Below are 14,746 nucleotides of genomic sequence, written 5' to 3'. Positions count from 1 at the left end.
CATCTACACCCTTCACTTGCTGGCCCTAAGAGGGGAGCACATTTCCTTTATGCACTGGATGTTTGCAAGTCTTCTTCTGTTGCACCAAATCTGCTTCTCTGAAACTCCCACCCATGGCCTAGAGAGAAGAGGTCACACTGAAGCAGCCTGCTCCTTCCAGCCCCAGCACCTCAGAGATCTGAACTGAGCCGCCTCCTCCCCAGGCTGCACAAAGCCCCAGTTCCTTGAGCAGCTCTTCCAGTGACATGCTCTGGGGTCCTGTCTCCATCCAGGGACCACAGACAACTTGTCTAGGATTTTCCTGAAGTCTTATACTAAATGAGAAAGGCAATAGTCCTGTGTCCTGTTTTTTCGCTGCGTTATTGGTTAGTTGCTTCATTCTTTCATTATTCATGGAGCACCAGGTGCTGGGCAGCTACTCTCTTTTCAGTGAAAATCTCGGGGAAGAAACTTACCACACGCTGCCTGTGTTCATGGCTCTATTATGGCCTTCACCACAGTGAGTCATGCACATGTGTGTTTCCCCACCACTGAGGAGATACTCAGTAACGCTTACACTCACATACTGGCCCATGGTCATGGGAACAACAGGATAAGGAAATGAAGAGAAGATCTTTTACTTTTCAAAGATTTTAACAGGACAGAGAAGAATGTTAACTCTGAAGAGTGCTCTAGTCCTTGTCTACAGGCTCCCAATCACTATTCTGAAACACCTGTCTAATCAGTTGGCCCGCTAGACCTTCTGGGGCTCCCTCCTGCCCACAGGAAAAGTCCAGACTTCCCAAGACGGCATTTGTCGTCTTTCATGATCTAGCTCCAGTTCAACCTCACCCTGCCTTCAGCCATTGTTAACGATTATTGTTCTCCTCCATGTCCCAGCTCTGCACGGCCACCTCCACCTCAGCACCTCCAGCCTGGTATGATTGCCTGCCCTGTGGGGGCGTCCCTGCAGCACTGCCTCTCCAAGGGCACTGACTACACCACCTGTGTCACAGTCATGAGACAGACAGGCCTTCTTTGCCCCTTAAGACCGCGGCCTCCTGGAGGGCAGGAGCCATGTCTTCCCTGCCTCTGATGATGACCCCAGCAGCAAACTAAACCATAAATAACGTGGGAGCCCCTGGGCTGAGGTGAGTTAGCCGAGCTGGGAAGTGGGGAACTGAGATGTGCGTCCCAGGGGCCTCAGATGGGAGTCACCTTAGGGTACTCACCATAGGGACGTAGTTCTCTTCGCTGTCTCCCGAGTCCGTGCTGGTGATGCTCTGTGTGGAGATGGGGCGGCAGTACTGGGAGGAGCTGGAGTTGAAGGTGTGGCTGTCAAGGAGAGACAAAGAGTAAGCCCTGAGGAAGTTCTCAGCCTCCAGCTGCATCCCTGACCCTCACACACCCAGACATCCACCCTCAGAGCTTCACACTCCATTATCAGATTAAGATCTGATCCAGGGCAGGTACAATTATTCCCCCTTTACAGATGAGGAAATCAAGCCCCAAGAGATTAAGAGATGTGCTCAGCTACAGCATTAGCATCGGGATGCAGCTTTCCTGCCCCACAGGCCGTGACCATTCCACTCACCAACCCTAAAGGCCCTGTTCTAAGCTCCCGCTTCCACAAACAGACACTCACATGGCCCGAGACCAAGACTTGGTGACAGGTGATTTGAAGGGGAGCTCATCGATGACAGTGTTGTTTCTTAGGTCAAGTGGTGTTGGTTTTGCTGGAGCAGGAACAGTAAGTTAAGTAATCAGCCAATGATAATGCCACACATAAACACACTTATATACAACACACAAGTCTGTTTATAAATGCCTTCATATTCATCCCAGTTTTACATAGGGAAACTGAGGCTCAGCAAGGTTATATAATCTTTGCCCATGTTGATAGGCCTTGAAGGCATGTCTTCAGATTCCAAATTATATATTCTTTGCACTGTATCTATGGCAATCATATTTTCAGAATCCAAAATGGGGACCCAGTGTCTGACAACAGATTGTTCTCCCCAGATTTATGACTGTATATCAAAACAAGAGATGATATTTGAAGTGGAGAAGGCCACCATGACTATTCCCTGCTGCTCCTGGACCAGGGTTGTGGCCCTACAGCGGAGGAAGGTGAACGCCACCGGGCCCTGAAAGCTTCAATCCCAACACTAGGATTTTAATTCCCTGCTGGCCAGAACAAGGGGGGCTCATCTCTGCCCGGCTACTCTACTTCTCCTTTGAACCCGTGCCACTGACCCAAGGCCAGCAGTGAGGTAGAGCAGCCCTGGAACCTGAACTGCAGCACTTCCTCCGGTCTCCATGTAGTGGGCACAGATCTAACTGTACTCAACACCTGCTGTGCACCAGAGTCAACGCCCTCCATGCTTTCCTTCTGAGCAAACCTGGGGCAGGAGTGACTATCCCCATCTCACACAAGAAAACAGCCTCAGAGAATTTAAACGATTTACCTAAAGTCACACACCTAGGAAGTACTGGATAAGGATTCCACCCACGTCTACCTGGTTTGAAAGCGCAAGCCTTTCTATTACAGCACAGTGCATCTGTTAATAGACCACCTTGTCAGTTCTACCCTGCCCAGCCCCAGATCTAATATTAATCTCTCACCCTTGAATAGCATTTTATACATTACAGAGCACTTTTAGATATATTATCTATGCCCTCACTGCCTCTGGGAGGTGAGTGTGACATTTTCTATTTCACAGATGAAGAAACAAGGCTCAGAGGCATAGAGTGATTTGTCTACAATCACATGTTGGCAGGTGGCAGAGCTGGAACTCGAATCTGTCCTGTCCTTCTGATTCCTGCACTGCTTATGCCCCTCAAGGCTACTCCAGCAGCCAGTCCGTAGGGTGCCAGATCACTGGGATGAATTTGGAGTGTTTGTGTATGTGTGTGTGTGAGTTTGGGGTGGTTTAGGCCCCAGAGGCCACCACTTCCTTGCAAGAACAGTTCAGGATCCACCTGATCCCTAAACGAATGCAAATAGTCCCTGGACCTTGTCCAGAGATGGGACAGGGGAAAGTGGACTTACCTTTCCGGTCAGGTTTGAGGTTGCGGTTGACAGGGGGTGGCTGGATCTCACTCCCTCGGCTGGGGCCTCGGTGCATAGGAAGGGCTGTGGAGGGGTAGCCAAGCGGGTCAAAGTGATGGGGCCCTGGGCTCATGGGGATGTAGACACTCTGGGCATTATCACCTGCTCGCTCCATGGCCAGCAGGGTGGAGGAACCTGGATTCATGGGTACGTAGTTGTCTTCAGAGTTGGTGCTATCTGATCGGCTCACAATTGTTTTCCCTGGCTAGGAAGGAGAGTGAAAGAAATACAGCTGTCACTGGCAAGAAGAAACAAGAAAGGGGTGAGAATTTGTATACAAGGCAAGAAGAGTCATGACAGACTTAGCTACGCTCTGAAGCTATAAGGCAGACCCTGGGAAAACCAAATAAGAAAGCCGAGTGGGAGACAGGGAGAAATGAGGTCTGTGGGTCCCTTCTAGCTTCCACGATCCTTTAGGACCCACTTATGATTTGTGATAAATATTTAGCATAAAACATCCTTGGTGGCTGGGTCCATGAGGCTTTCTGGATGCCTGACCTAGGCAGAGGGTAGCACAGGCCATGGACTGCACAGGTTTGGTTCAGGATCTGCCCTCCACCTCAAGTCCAGACTCACCATGGGCAGGTCAGCATCTCAGGCCCTGAGCAGGGCAAGGAGTGTATCAGAAGCCTTGGCCCTGGCAGCTGAGGTCTGGGGCCAGTTGTCCTTCCTCAGTTCAACTTTTAATGTGACCCCCAGGCTGCAATCAGGGCTGTCACAGAGTTGTACAATGCATCAACTCTTACCCTGTCTGTCCAGACATACAACTAAGCTGCTTCTGCCTTGGTTACCTAATTTCACAGTCTTTCCAGTGGGCCTGAAGCCAGGCCCTAGTCTGCTCAGCTGGGGCCTGACACCTTGTAGAACTGTGGTCAGCCCCCTCTAGAGGGGGGATCCTGGGATCCTGTACTCAAACTATAAATCTGCCCTGGAGCCTGACTCTGAGAACCACCCTTGCCGGTAGTCTCACACCGTAGAGCCCTTCTCCAGGTGAGACCTCATGGATAAGGATGCTGCCTTAGAGCCACCGTCCCAGAGCCTGTGTCTCTGCATTCTAGACCCCTCCTGCTTACCCACAGGGCTGGTGAGCCTTGGAGTCTAGTGTACCTAAGTACACCCATTTCTTCCAGACTAGGATACCCGTATCTTACTTTCCAAAAACTCAACCCAGGGTTCTAAACTAAGACAAGAAGCTAGGCAGGGTCCTAAAATGGAGATGCCATCATTCTTTTGGGCTGGGCTGTTATTTCCATGTGGTGTGAACTTTAACCCACCTGAGCTGGCCTAAGGACCCCTGGCTAAGCCCCACTCACCAGGAAAGAGCTGACTGCATCACTCATGGACTCAGCAGACCGGCCTGCACTCTCTCCACCACGCTGGGGGTACTCGTAGGACTCACAGGAAGACGCTACGACAGAGGAAGGAAGATCCATGTGCACTCGGTTGATCCACGTGTTGACACTTCCCTAAACCCTCACCAATGCTTCTCAGGGGCTTACTGATACGCCAAAAGATACTACTCCCAACCCCAGATGATAGGGTATTACTTCTGTCATCTCACATCTCAGTTCAAAAATCCTCCCAGTCTTCTGGATCTAGCTCCAGCGTTAGCATCAACATTAAATCCATCCTTCACCACTTCCGCCCTCATTTATGCACCTCTCTTTCAACTCCTATAGCACTTACCACCTGTCCCACTCACCCCAGCCATCATTTACACAAATACTATAGTAATAATGATACTTGACTAATACATACATGTTGGTTTTATTTCCCCAACTAGACGTGAGCTCTCTGAAGGGCAGAGACATGTTTTACATATGTCTGTATCATTTCTGTTCCAAAGCACAGGGTGATTGATAAAATAGTTGATGGACTGAAAAACTGCAAAGAGTACAGAGCCAGGAGTCAGGACCCCAAGGTCCAAATCCCATCTCTGCTGCTGACTCACTTTGCAACCATGAATGAGTCTCTTAACTACCATGGGCCTCACGTGAAATGGAGACAATGAGGCTCTGTCCCACCAAACTCTTAGGGTAACTACATGGCTTAAACAATGGGACAGATAAGAACAGGCTTTGCCTACTATAAAGCAAGATGCAAAATGAAAGGAATTAATATTATTGTGCTTTTTCTTCAAATAGAGGAGGTTATATGCAGGGTTGTAATACTCTCAATGGAAAATAAGTGATAACAGAATTTAGATACTTCAGATTGAAGTTCAGACTTGAACCAAAGAGATTCAAGCGTGGCTTAGAAAATATTTTGTAGATCTAATTTTGTTTGAATAGTCTGTTATTCCACATAGGTTTGGCTCCAGTCTGGACTAGCCCTCTAAATTTATTTTTGAAATCTTTGGTTTGACTTATAAATGAATAAAATACTATAATTTGGACTTCCAGACCCATAATACACTGTATTGTGGTTAACCAAGAATGCTCTACCTCCCTTAATAGAACAGTCACTTCTCTCAGGCAGAGTCTGCTACACTCTTGCTACTGTGGGTGTCCACTAATAGCCTCCAGTGCTGGAGGACCAACTAGTAACCGGGCTGGGTAGAAGATGCCTGAACCCCGGAACATCAGCCACCTGGGTGGGCGTTAAGTCTCCTCAGCATTGATGATCAAGGACTAGCAAACTACTGAGAACCCCTGTGCTACCTCCCTCTCCCCTGGGTCTCAGCTGGCGCTTATACTGACCTCGGTGAAGTCGGCTGTTGTCCATTGCAGGGAGAGTATTGCGCCTGGGGATGGTGGCCGCGGCTGAGACGGATCTGCCACTTTCACCGATTGGAGGTCTCTGCTGAGGGCTGCCCCATCGAGGTGTTTCTGCCTGACTTGGCTTGGGGGGCCGGGGTGGGGGAGCTATGGCTGAGTCCCCAGGAGTGGCCACTGCCATGGCATTGTGGTTCTTGTCCAGTGTGAATGTCCTAGGGATCTGGTAGGCTGAGAGTGGGGTGCCTGGAACGTCCATATTATCCACCAGGAGGTCCCCGAACTCCCGGCATAGGGTGTTGCTGGGCGTCTTGAAGGTGTACACATCCTCGTTATCTGTCTCAGAGCCTGTGAGGCTGCCCTTGGTGTGGCCATGGGAGGCCAGGCTCCGGGGCAGGTCGTAGGTACTGTCTCTGAATTCTGTATTGTGCCGGCTTGGCTTGGGGAGGCTGTAGAAGCCATGGACTTGACCACTGACCCCGTTGACACAGTGTCCATTGCCCTGGGCAAGTTTCTGTACGGCTGTGTCGCTCCTCATGAGAAATGAGGCCCTGGTGCCCTGAGAGAAGCTGGCACTCCTAAGAGAGAGAAAGGAAAGAAGGGGCAGAGGGGTCAGAGGAGGCCAGGACTGCCCGCCCAGGGAGGCAAGCTGGCATGTTCAAAGCCCCATGCAGCTAGTTGGTGTGGAAAAAACACAGGCTGAGGAGGCAGGCAGGCCTGAGGTTTATCTCGGTTTACTAGCTGTGTGACCTTGGGCAAGGCACTTTCTCTTTCTGAGCTTCAGCTTATGCATCTGCAAAAATGGTCATTAAAAACATACTTTGAAGGTTGTTCAACAATTAGACTCTAGTATATCTAGTACATAGATGTTAAATCAGTGTTAGCCTTTATCCCTCCCCTTACCCCAAATGGCTGTGATGAGCAGCGTTGGCCTTACCCAACCCCCGCGCCCCAAACAGGTATCAACAAGTCAGTGATACCACCCACTTGTTCATTGTTTTAAGTACCATAGAATATATACATTTGAATACAAAAGCTGAGAGACAGTGGAAAGAACCCTTAAATCAGTGTCAGAAAACAGCAAGTTATTTTATCTGACTCTTGGTTTTCCCATTATAAAATAAGTCAGCTAATGGGTGTTGATGTTATAAGTTGTAAAGAAATATTCAAACGTAAGCCACAGATTTTCTACCATGTATTATGGTTTGTTGAGAGGCATTTAGAGGGAGAAATTTCTCTTTCCAGAAGTCTAAATATCTGTAGAAAAAATGGTTTCCTGTAGGGGAACTATATTTGGGATAGAAAAAGCTTTATTTTTTTTTTAATTTAGGTTTTTAGGAAATAAGGCAAGATTGAGCAGTAACAAGACCTGGGAGTGGAGGGATCTGTGTTAGGTTCCAGTACTGCTGCTGATATGCTCTGTGAGCTTCACCAAACCCCCTCTCCAGGGTGGGACCTAGTGGGTCTCATTGATTTTTAAGGGTCCATCTGCTCTGAAGCTCCATAAGCCTTTGGCTTTATAAGCATGGTTTTCAAACTGGATTCTGTGATCTGTGTAGGTGCCCTGGGAAACTGGGGGGTGAGGTTCTGAGCAAGTAGGGATCCAGGTCTGCTTTTCTCTCTCTTACATTATGATTTTTTATAGGATTTCATTTGGGGAAAAAAAGTTAAGAAACGCTTTTCTAGAACAATCCTTTATAGCAGTGATTCTCAGCCTTTTGGAGGCTATAAGCCTCAAGAATCTGATAAAAAGTTCCTGGCACTTCTCACCAGTATACATACAAATTTGCATGCTATATCTGGGGGGTGGGGAGTGGGTGTCATAACCCTCTGAGGCAATCCACGGAACTTCTGCCTTACACAACCTCTTTTAGCTCGTGGGGAGCTTGTTATTTATGGATGTGGCCACCAGATGGTGGTAGAAAATAGAGCCCAGCAGCTTAGAAAGAGGAAGGGAAACAGGTGTTTAGGCCAGACTCCCTCTCATGTAAACTTGCATCTTTGATGGCTGGGAGTTCCAATTCAGTCCCCAAACCTTCAGCAGCCCTCTTCTCTAGAACTCTGTGTTCTTTCTCCCTTTCTATTCCATTCCACACACATCACCAAGCCAACAGCCATGGGCCTAGATCATTGAGCATCTAACCTTTAGATAATGGAGTGCCTGGAGCAGAGGATGGGGGAGCCAATAGTAGACATAAGGTGTTCACGTTGTTCACATTTTTCTTTGGTGCCTTTCATTTTGTCTTTTGGAATTTCCCATCCTCTGTTGGATGCCCCCATCTGGATTTGTTCATTTAACATTTATTGACATCCCACCTTCCATCTGGGCCAGGCATAATGGATACAGAGATGCCTCCTGCTCTAGGGGGGCACAGTGGTGGAGGAGGTGACATGCATGCAAATCATTACAGTCAAGTGGGTGAGCACCCGGCAGTTGCCAGATGTATACTGACCCTCCCTGGTGGTGGTGGTACAGAATGTCAGTGGAGGCTTCTTAAAGATGTCACCTCTGAGTGAGTCTGGCAAGTGGCCAGGCAAAAGGCAAGAGAAGGGCAAAGGTGTTCTAGTTAGAGGCACAAAGAAGTAGAACACAATCTGGCAAGGTCAAGGAACTGCAAGCTGCTCGGGCTGCAGCAAGTGTGTCAGGAGGCAGGGCTGAGAGACGACAGTGGTGGGACCAGGCCAGGGCTGATGAGAATGGGGGGGTCCCTGAAGGATTTTAAGGGGGAGGGGGAGGGCCGGCCCCACGGCTTAGCAGTTAAGTGCGTGCGCTCCACTGCTGGCGGCCCGGGTTCGGATCCCGGGCGTGCACCGACGCACCACTTCTCTGGCCATGCTGAGGCCGCGTCCCACATACAGCAAATAGAAGAATGTACAACTATGACATACAACTATCTACTGAGGCTTTGGGGGGGAAAAACAGGGGAGGGGGAGGGGGAGAGCATCACAGGTCTCCTGCAGTAGCCTTAAACATATTCAAGAATGAACTCTTCATCTTCCTCCTGACTCTCCTGTCTTGGGAATGGCACCAGTCACTCAAGCCAGAAACCTGGGAGTTACCCAGATTATGATTTCTCACTCAATAACCCCATCAGGTCCTACTGAATCCACCCCAAATCAGGTCCTCCTGATTTTTTTCTGCATAAATGAAAGGGCTGGTAACTAGTCTCCCTACCATCTGTCGGGGACCTCTCTGATCCTCTCTAGACCCCCACTGACATTTACTTTCCTAACTTCTCGGCTTAAATATCTTCAATACTGACTCACTGCCTTTAGGTCTAAGCTGTATTCCAACTCCAACCCATCCCTCCAATCTCTTCCTCCCCACTTCACCTTCCCACTCTAGGATCCACTCAGCCAAACTTCCCAGTGTTCCCCGTACGGCCCATGCGGTCAAGCCTTTGGGCTTTGTTGTGTTGTTCACTCTCTCTGAAAGGCTTCTTACTTCAATCTGACAAGCTCTGACTCCTATTTATCCTTCAAACTCAACTCAAATTGCACATCCTTTTTTGTTGTTGTTGTTGAGGAAGAGTCACCCTGAGCTAACATCTGTGGCTAATCTTCCTCAATCTTCTGGCTCTTCCTCTTTTCGCTTGAGGAAGATTAGCCCTGAGATAACATCTCTGCCAATCTTCTTCTATTTTGGATGTGGGTTGCTGCCACAGCATGGCTGACGAGTGGCATAGGTCTGCGACTGGGATCTGAACCTGTGAACCTGGGCCGCCGAAGCAGAGTGCGCCGAACTTAACCACTACACTACAGGGCCAGCCCAGATTGCACATCTTTTAAAGTTGTTTCTTATGTCCTCTACCTCCAAGCATACTCAAGCACTTGGTCAACTCTGTTCTTGGATCACGTAGTGATTGTTATCTGTGTTATGTATCCTTGTTACTTGTCTCCTCCACCAGACTGTGATTTCTTCAAGGAAAGAAACCGTGTCTTATTCATTTTTGTCTCCTCAGCACCGGATTAGTGTTTGTCACACAGTAAATAATGAATAACGAATAAATGTTTGTTGAATGGACAAGCAAATGAATATATAAGTAAACAAATGAATAAAGAAAAGTGCTGGTGCTGCCATCCCCTTTCCTGAGCATGGACTGAACCCTTTGGATCAGCACATCAAAACCCTTCCCCTTCAGCACCCACTAGCTCATGTCCCAACCTCCCTCTGCTCCAGCATCCTCCTAACTCACAGAACTACTCACTCATCCCTAAACACGTTCCACATGGTCTAAGCTCTAGCCTTGGGCTTGCATTATTTGCCTTTCTCTGGAATGCCTCCTTGATGCATCAAAATCCTATACAAAGTGCAAAAGAAGCCTTTTTGCTCCACAAAGGTGTTGCAGGTCCTCTAATTCTTCTTTTCACTTCAATCACTCCTTCCTCTTTGCTCCCACAGCTCTCCGTCATAACCCTTACTCCGTCTTGTGTTTTGGGTCTGTGTCTTTCCACTTCTACTGGACCCTGTGCTCCTAGAAGGCAGGGACCGTATCCTGTACCCTGGCGTGGTGCCCGGGATGTGGGAGATAATACCAATGCCTGTTGAGGGAGATTGGTCATTACTTCAAGAATCAGGTAAAAGGAGTTGAACAAGGGAAATAAACTTGCCCAAAGTTACAAACTCAGATGGTAGTGGAGCTGGTTCCAGCACCCAGGTCTCGGGACTCCCTGCGCTAACCCCATCTGCTACAGTGTGCTCCCTCTGTCAAGAATCAAGAGAGGGGAATGCTGAGCTAGTCCTGTGGCTTTGACTACTCTCATGTAAACCTTTACGGAAGCCTATGTCACCATGATGTCCTGAGTTGCTTTTGTGGGATGGATGCCTGGAAGCAGTGGATGTGGAGAGTGACACTTCTCTTGCAGGGCTGTGGGCTGACAGAGGCCTCATAAAATGAGCACAGTACTGTGCCAGGCACAGCACACGTGATGTCACTTTTAATCCTCCCACCAGTTCTGAGAGACAGGTACCACGCTCACGTGTGAGATGAGGAAAATGGTAAGTGGCAGAGTTCGTGACGGAAGATACTTGAACACAAGTATGTAGAGGTGCTCCCTGGGGGCAGAGAAAAATCTGGGAGACAATACTCCCTCATGCCAGCAGCTCAATGCCTTTCCTTCTCAGCCCTGGCTACCAGCTGCTCCAGAGGCTGTTGGTGCAGGGGCTATCACATCACCTCTTGCAACACGTGCTTTGGTCTTCACATCAACCCCAAACCTCTCCCTTATCTTTTAGGAATGGTTTCCTAGTTATTCTAGCCAATTTATTTTGCAATTGTTTTTTGGCATATTTCTATATAATTTTATGTACCACACTACACCACGGGTTCACTCTTTTCCACCCTACTAGATTCAGACTCCAAACACCTTAATGATGAAGGGCCCAGTTTGATTTTTAATCACTATGTTCCCATTTAAGGAAACCTACGATATAAATGCTTGTAAGTCAATTAACCACCATTTACAGTTCTGAAGCTTTCACTGGCAATCCCAAGACATCCTTCAGACCATCCTCCTGCGTTTTTACCCATCCCAAATGGATCCTTCCCGTGAGGGAAACAACTCAGAAAATTCTGTCTCACAATCTCGAAGAGGTGAGGCGATCTTTGTATTTCAAACCCTCCTGGCTGCAATATTGAGCCTGCTTTTCTCTATGGTTACAGAAGAAAGCGGTATATGTGAAAGTAAATGAAACTAAAAGTTGTATATTCTGCCTTTGGTCAATCAAAGCCACTGGGAAATGAGTCAGAGAAGCCTTAGAAATGATTAATTGTAGTTAAGTTCTCCACTGACATTTCTGATTTTACTTGTTACCCACCATTTTTCTGTGGAATATTGTTGCAGGGTCAGTGATGCTTTCATTCTGGACTCTGGCCCTTACAATTGCACCTCCTCCAACCCTCACCAGAATTATGGCTTTCCAGGGCATGTGACTCACCATAATGTATCACCTGTTACAGGTTTAACAGCCTCCTTGAAATAAGAAGACAGAGACTAGCTATAATCTGGGATGAGGCCTCAAGGCTGGAGGGCAAAAATAAATCCAGCGAGACTAATTTGACTTCGAAGACAAAAAGGACTCTGCTTGTCTTGACGGTGTCAGTTCAAAACTCCTTCCATTGCCAATAGTTACTATTCTGATTAGTTGCTTACTTTAGCTCAGTGGAAGAGCTGGATTTTGAGACCTGAAGTCATTTAAACCTGAATACATATTATGTACTACTTGAAGGAAGAATAGTGGCTAGTCCTGTAGTAAACGTATTGATAAATAATTCATGGTTTTATCTCTGAGGTGCTTAACTTATATCAGGTTCCTCCATAAATGTAAAAAGGAATAGATAGAAGGCTGGTGTTATTAGCCTCAGTAAATACTATTTCACTATAGTAATCCAAGCAGGCATTTTTTTTTTTTTTTTTTTTTTGGTGAGGGAGACTGGCCATGAGCTAACATCCGTGCCCATCTTCCTCCATTTTTTTTGTATATGGGACGCTGCCACAGCATGGCTTGATGAGCAGTGCCCAGGTCCGCACCCAGGATCTGAACCCGCAAATCCTGGGACACCCAAAGCAGAGCACGCGAACCTAACCATTATGCCACGAGGCCGGCCCCTCAATCAGGCATATTTATGTCTATGCTAGGCAGAGGTGAATGAGCTGATTCGCTCTTCAAACTGCCTACTCAAAAGTAACCCTGTAAGATTATTTTGGAGATCACATGAGGTAACTAATATAAAAGTACTTTGTAAATTATAAAGCGTTACTCCTTTTTTCCAGAGCACTTAGTATGTAACGTGAATGTCAGAAGAGTGCAGGATTAAAGCTCGTCCGCACACTTGCCAATACTTGCCATTGCTAGTATTTTTAATTTTAGCCATTCCAGTAGAGATGAAGCAAAATGTCACTGAGGTTTTAATTTGCATTTCCCTGACGATTCAGCATCTTTTCATGTGTTTACTGCCATTTCTATTTTTGTGTGTGTGAAATGTCTGTTCCAATCTTTTGCCCATTTGAAAAAATTGGGCAATTTTTTCTTCTTGTTGAGTTGTAATAGTTCTTTACATATTCTAGAAATAAACCTTTTGTCAGATATATGTGTTTTGAATATTTTATCACATTTTGTAACTTGCCATTTTGTCTTTATGGGGTCTTTTGAAGAGCAAAAGTTTTAATTTTGATAAAAACTACTTTACGGTTTTTTCTCTTATGATTCCTGCTTTTTGTATCCTATATAAAAATCTTTGCTTACTCCAATCAGAGATGTTTTCTTCTAGAAGTTGCACAGTATTCGACTTTACTTTTAGGTCTCTGATATATTTGAGTTAACTTCTGAGTAGTGTGATATGAAGTAAGGGTTCTTTTTCCATTCCTACATGGATATCCAGCTGTTCCAGCATCATTTATTGAAAAGATTTTCATTTCCCTACTGGCACCTCAAAACACACACACACACACACACACACACACATGTTCCCCCTCATTCTGTTCTAGAGATGTATATGTTTTCCCTTTCATCAGTACAACACTGTCTTGACTACTTTAGTTTGATAGGAAGTCTTGAAATCAGATAGTATAAATCCTCAACCTTTGTTGTTATTCTTTTTAAAATCACTTTGGCTATTCTAGATTGTTTGCATTTTTACATAAATATTAGAGTTAGCTTATCAATTTCTATGAAAAGCTTTGCTGGATTTTTATTTGGATTGTGTTGAATCTATAGATCAATTTGGGAAGAATTATCTTTTTTTTTTTTTTTGTGAGGAAGATCAGCCCTGAGCTAACATCCATGCTAATCCTCCTCTTTTTACTAAGAGCAGCTCTGAGCTAACATCTATTGCCAATCCTCCTTTTTTTTTTTTCCCCAAAGCCCCAGTAGATAGTTGTATGTCAGAGCTGCACATTCTCCTAGTTGCTGTATGTGGGACGCGGTCTCAGCATGGCCGGAGAAGCAGTGCGTCGGTGCACTCCCGGGATCCAAACCCGGGCCGCCAGTAGCAGAGCACGCGCACTTAACCGCTAAGCCACGGGGCCGCCCAGAATTATCATTTTAATAGTACCTGTATTGGGCCTTCCAATTCATACTATAGTATATCATTCTCCATATTGAGCTTTAATTTCTCTCAGCAATGTTTCATAGTGATTTCAGTGAGGAGGTCTTGCATGTCTTTTGTTAAATTTATTCCTAAGTAGTCCATGTCTTTTGGCATCATTATGTACAGAAGTTTTAAAAATTTAATTTTCCGGGGCTGGCCCCGTGGCTTAGCGGTTAAGTGCGCGCACTCAGCTACTGGCAGCCTGGGTTCGGATCCCAGGCACGCACCGACGCACCACTTGTCCGGCCACGCTGAGGCTGCGTCCCACATACAGCAACTAGAAGGATGTGCAACTATGACATACAACTATCTACTGGGACTTGGGGGAGAAAAAGGGGGGGAAAAAAAGAAAAATTTCATTTTCCAATTGTCTGCTGCTAGTATGTAAAAATTAATTTTTGTATACTAACTTTTATTCTGTGAACTTGCTAAATTCACTTATTACTTCTTATAGTTGTTTTCTAGATTCCTTAGGATTTTTTATATAAACAATCAAGTTACCTGCAAATAGAGACAGTGCTATATCTTCCTTTCTGATCTTAGTGTCTTTTATATCTTTTTTTTTTCCCTTGTTGAACTGGCTAGGATCTCTAGTAATGTTGAATAGAAGTGGTAAGAGCACGTATTTTCTCCTTGTCCCTAATACTGGGGAAATATGTTTACTATTTCTTCATCAGGTATGATATTTGCTGTACGTTATCCTTAGAAGCCCAATATTAGTTTGAAGAAGTTCTCCTCTATTCATAATTTGCTAAGAAATATTCTTTTATGAAGAGGTATTGAGTTTTGTCAAATGCTTTCTCCGCATTTATTGAGGTGATGATTACATGATTTTCCTCCTTTATTCTCTT

General features: G+C 46.2%; 1 protein-coding gene across 4 annotated transcripts in view; it reads right to left on the bottom strand.

The window, feature by feature from the left end:
* Positions 1 to 14,746, bottom strand: part of GAB2 (GRB2 associated binding protein 2) — a 171,386-nt gene that overhangs the window by 6,849 nt on the left and 149,791 nt on the right. For all 4 annotated transcript variants that reach the window (XM_058545517.1, XM_058545519.1, XM_058545518.1 and 1 more), the window contains exons 4-8: positions 5,791 to 6,383; positions 4,405 to 4,499; positions 3,032 to 3,296; positions 1,625 to 1,715; positions 1,212 to 1,314 (exon numbers count right to left, since the gene is read on the bottom strand). In XM_058545517.1, the coding sequence (XP_058401500.1) occupies positions 1,212 to 1,314; positions 1,625 to 1,715; positions 3,032 to 3,296; positions 4,405 to 4,499; positions 5,791 to 6,383 (1,147 nt within the window). The remainder of the gene's footprint in view (positions 1 to 1,211; positions 1,315 to 1,624; positions 1,716 to 3,031; positions 3,297 to 4,404; positions 4,500 to 5,790; positions 6,384 to 14,746) is intronic.

Source organism: Diceros bicornis, chromosome 7 (genome assembly GCF_020826845.1).
Source record: "Diceros bicornis minor isolate mBicDic1 chromosome 7, mDicBic1.mat.cur, whole genome shotgun sequence".
Classification (NCBI taxonomy): domain Eukaryota; kingdom Metazoa; phylum Chordata; class Mammalia; order Perissodactyla; family Rhinocerotidae; genus Diceros; species Diceros bicornis.
This window is presented reverse-complemented; position numbering and strand designations above follow the sequence as displayed.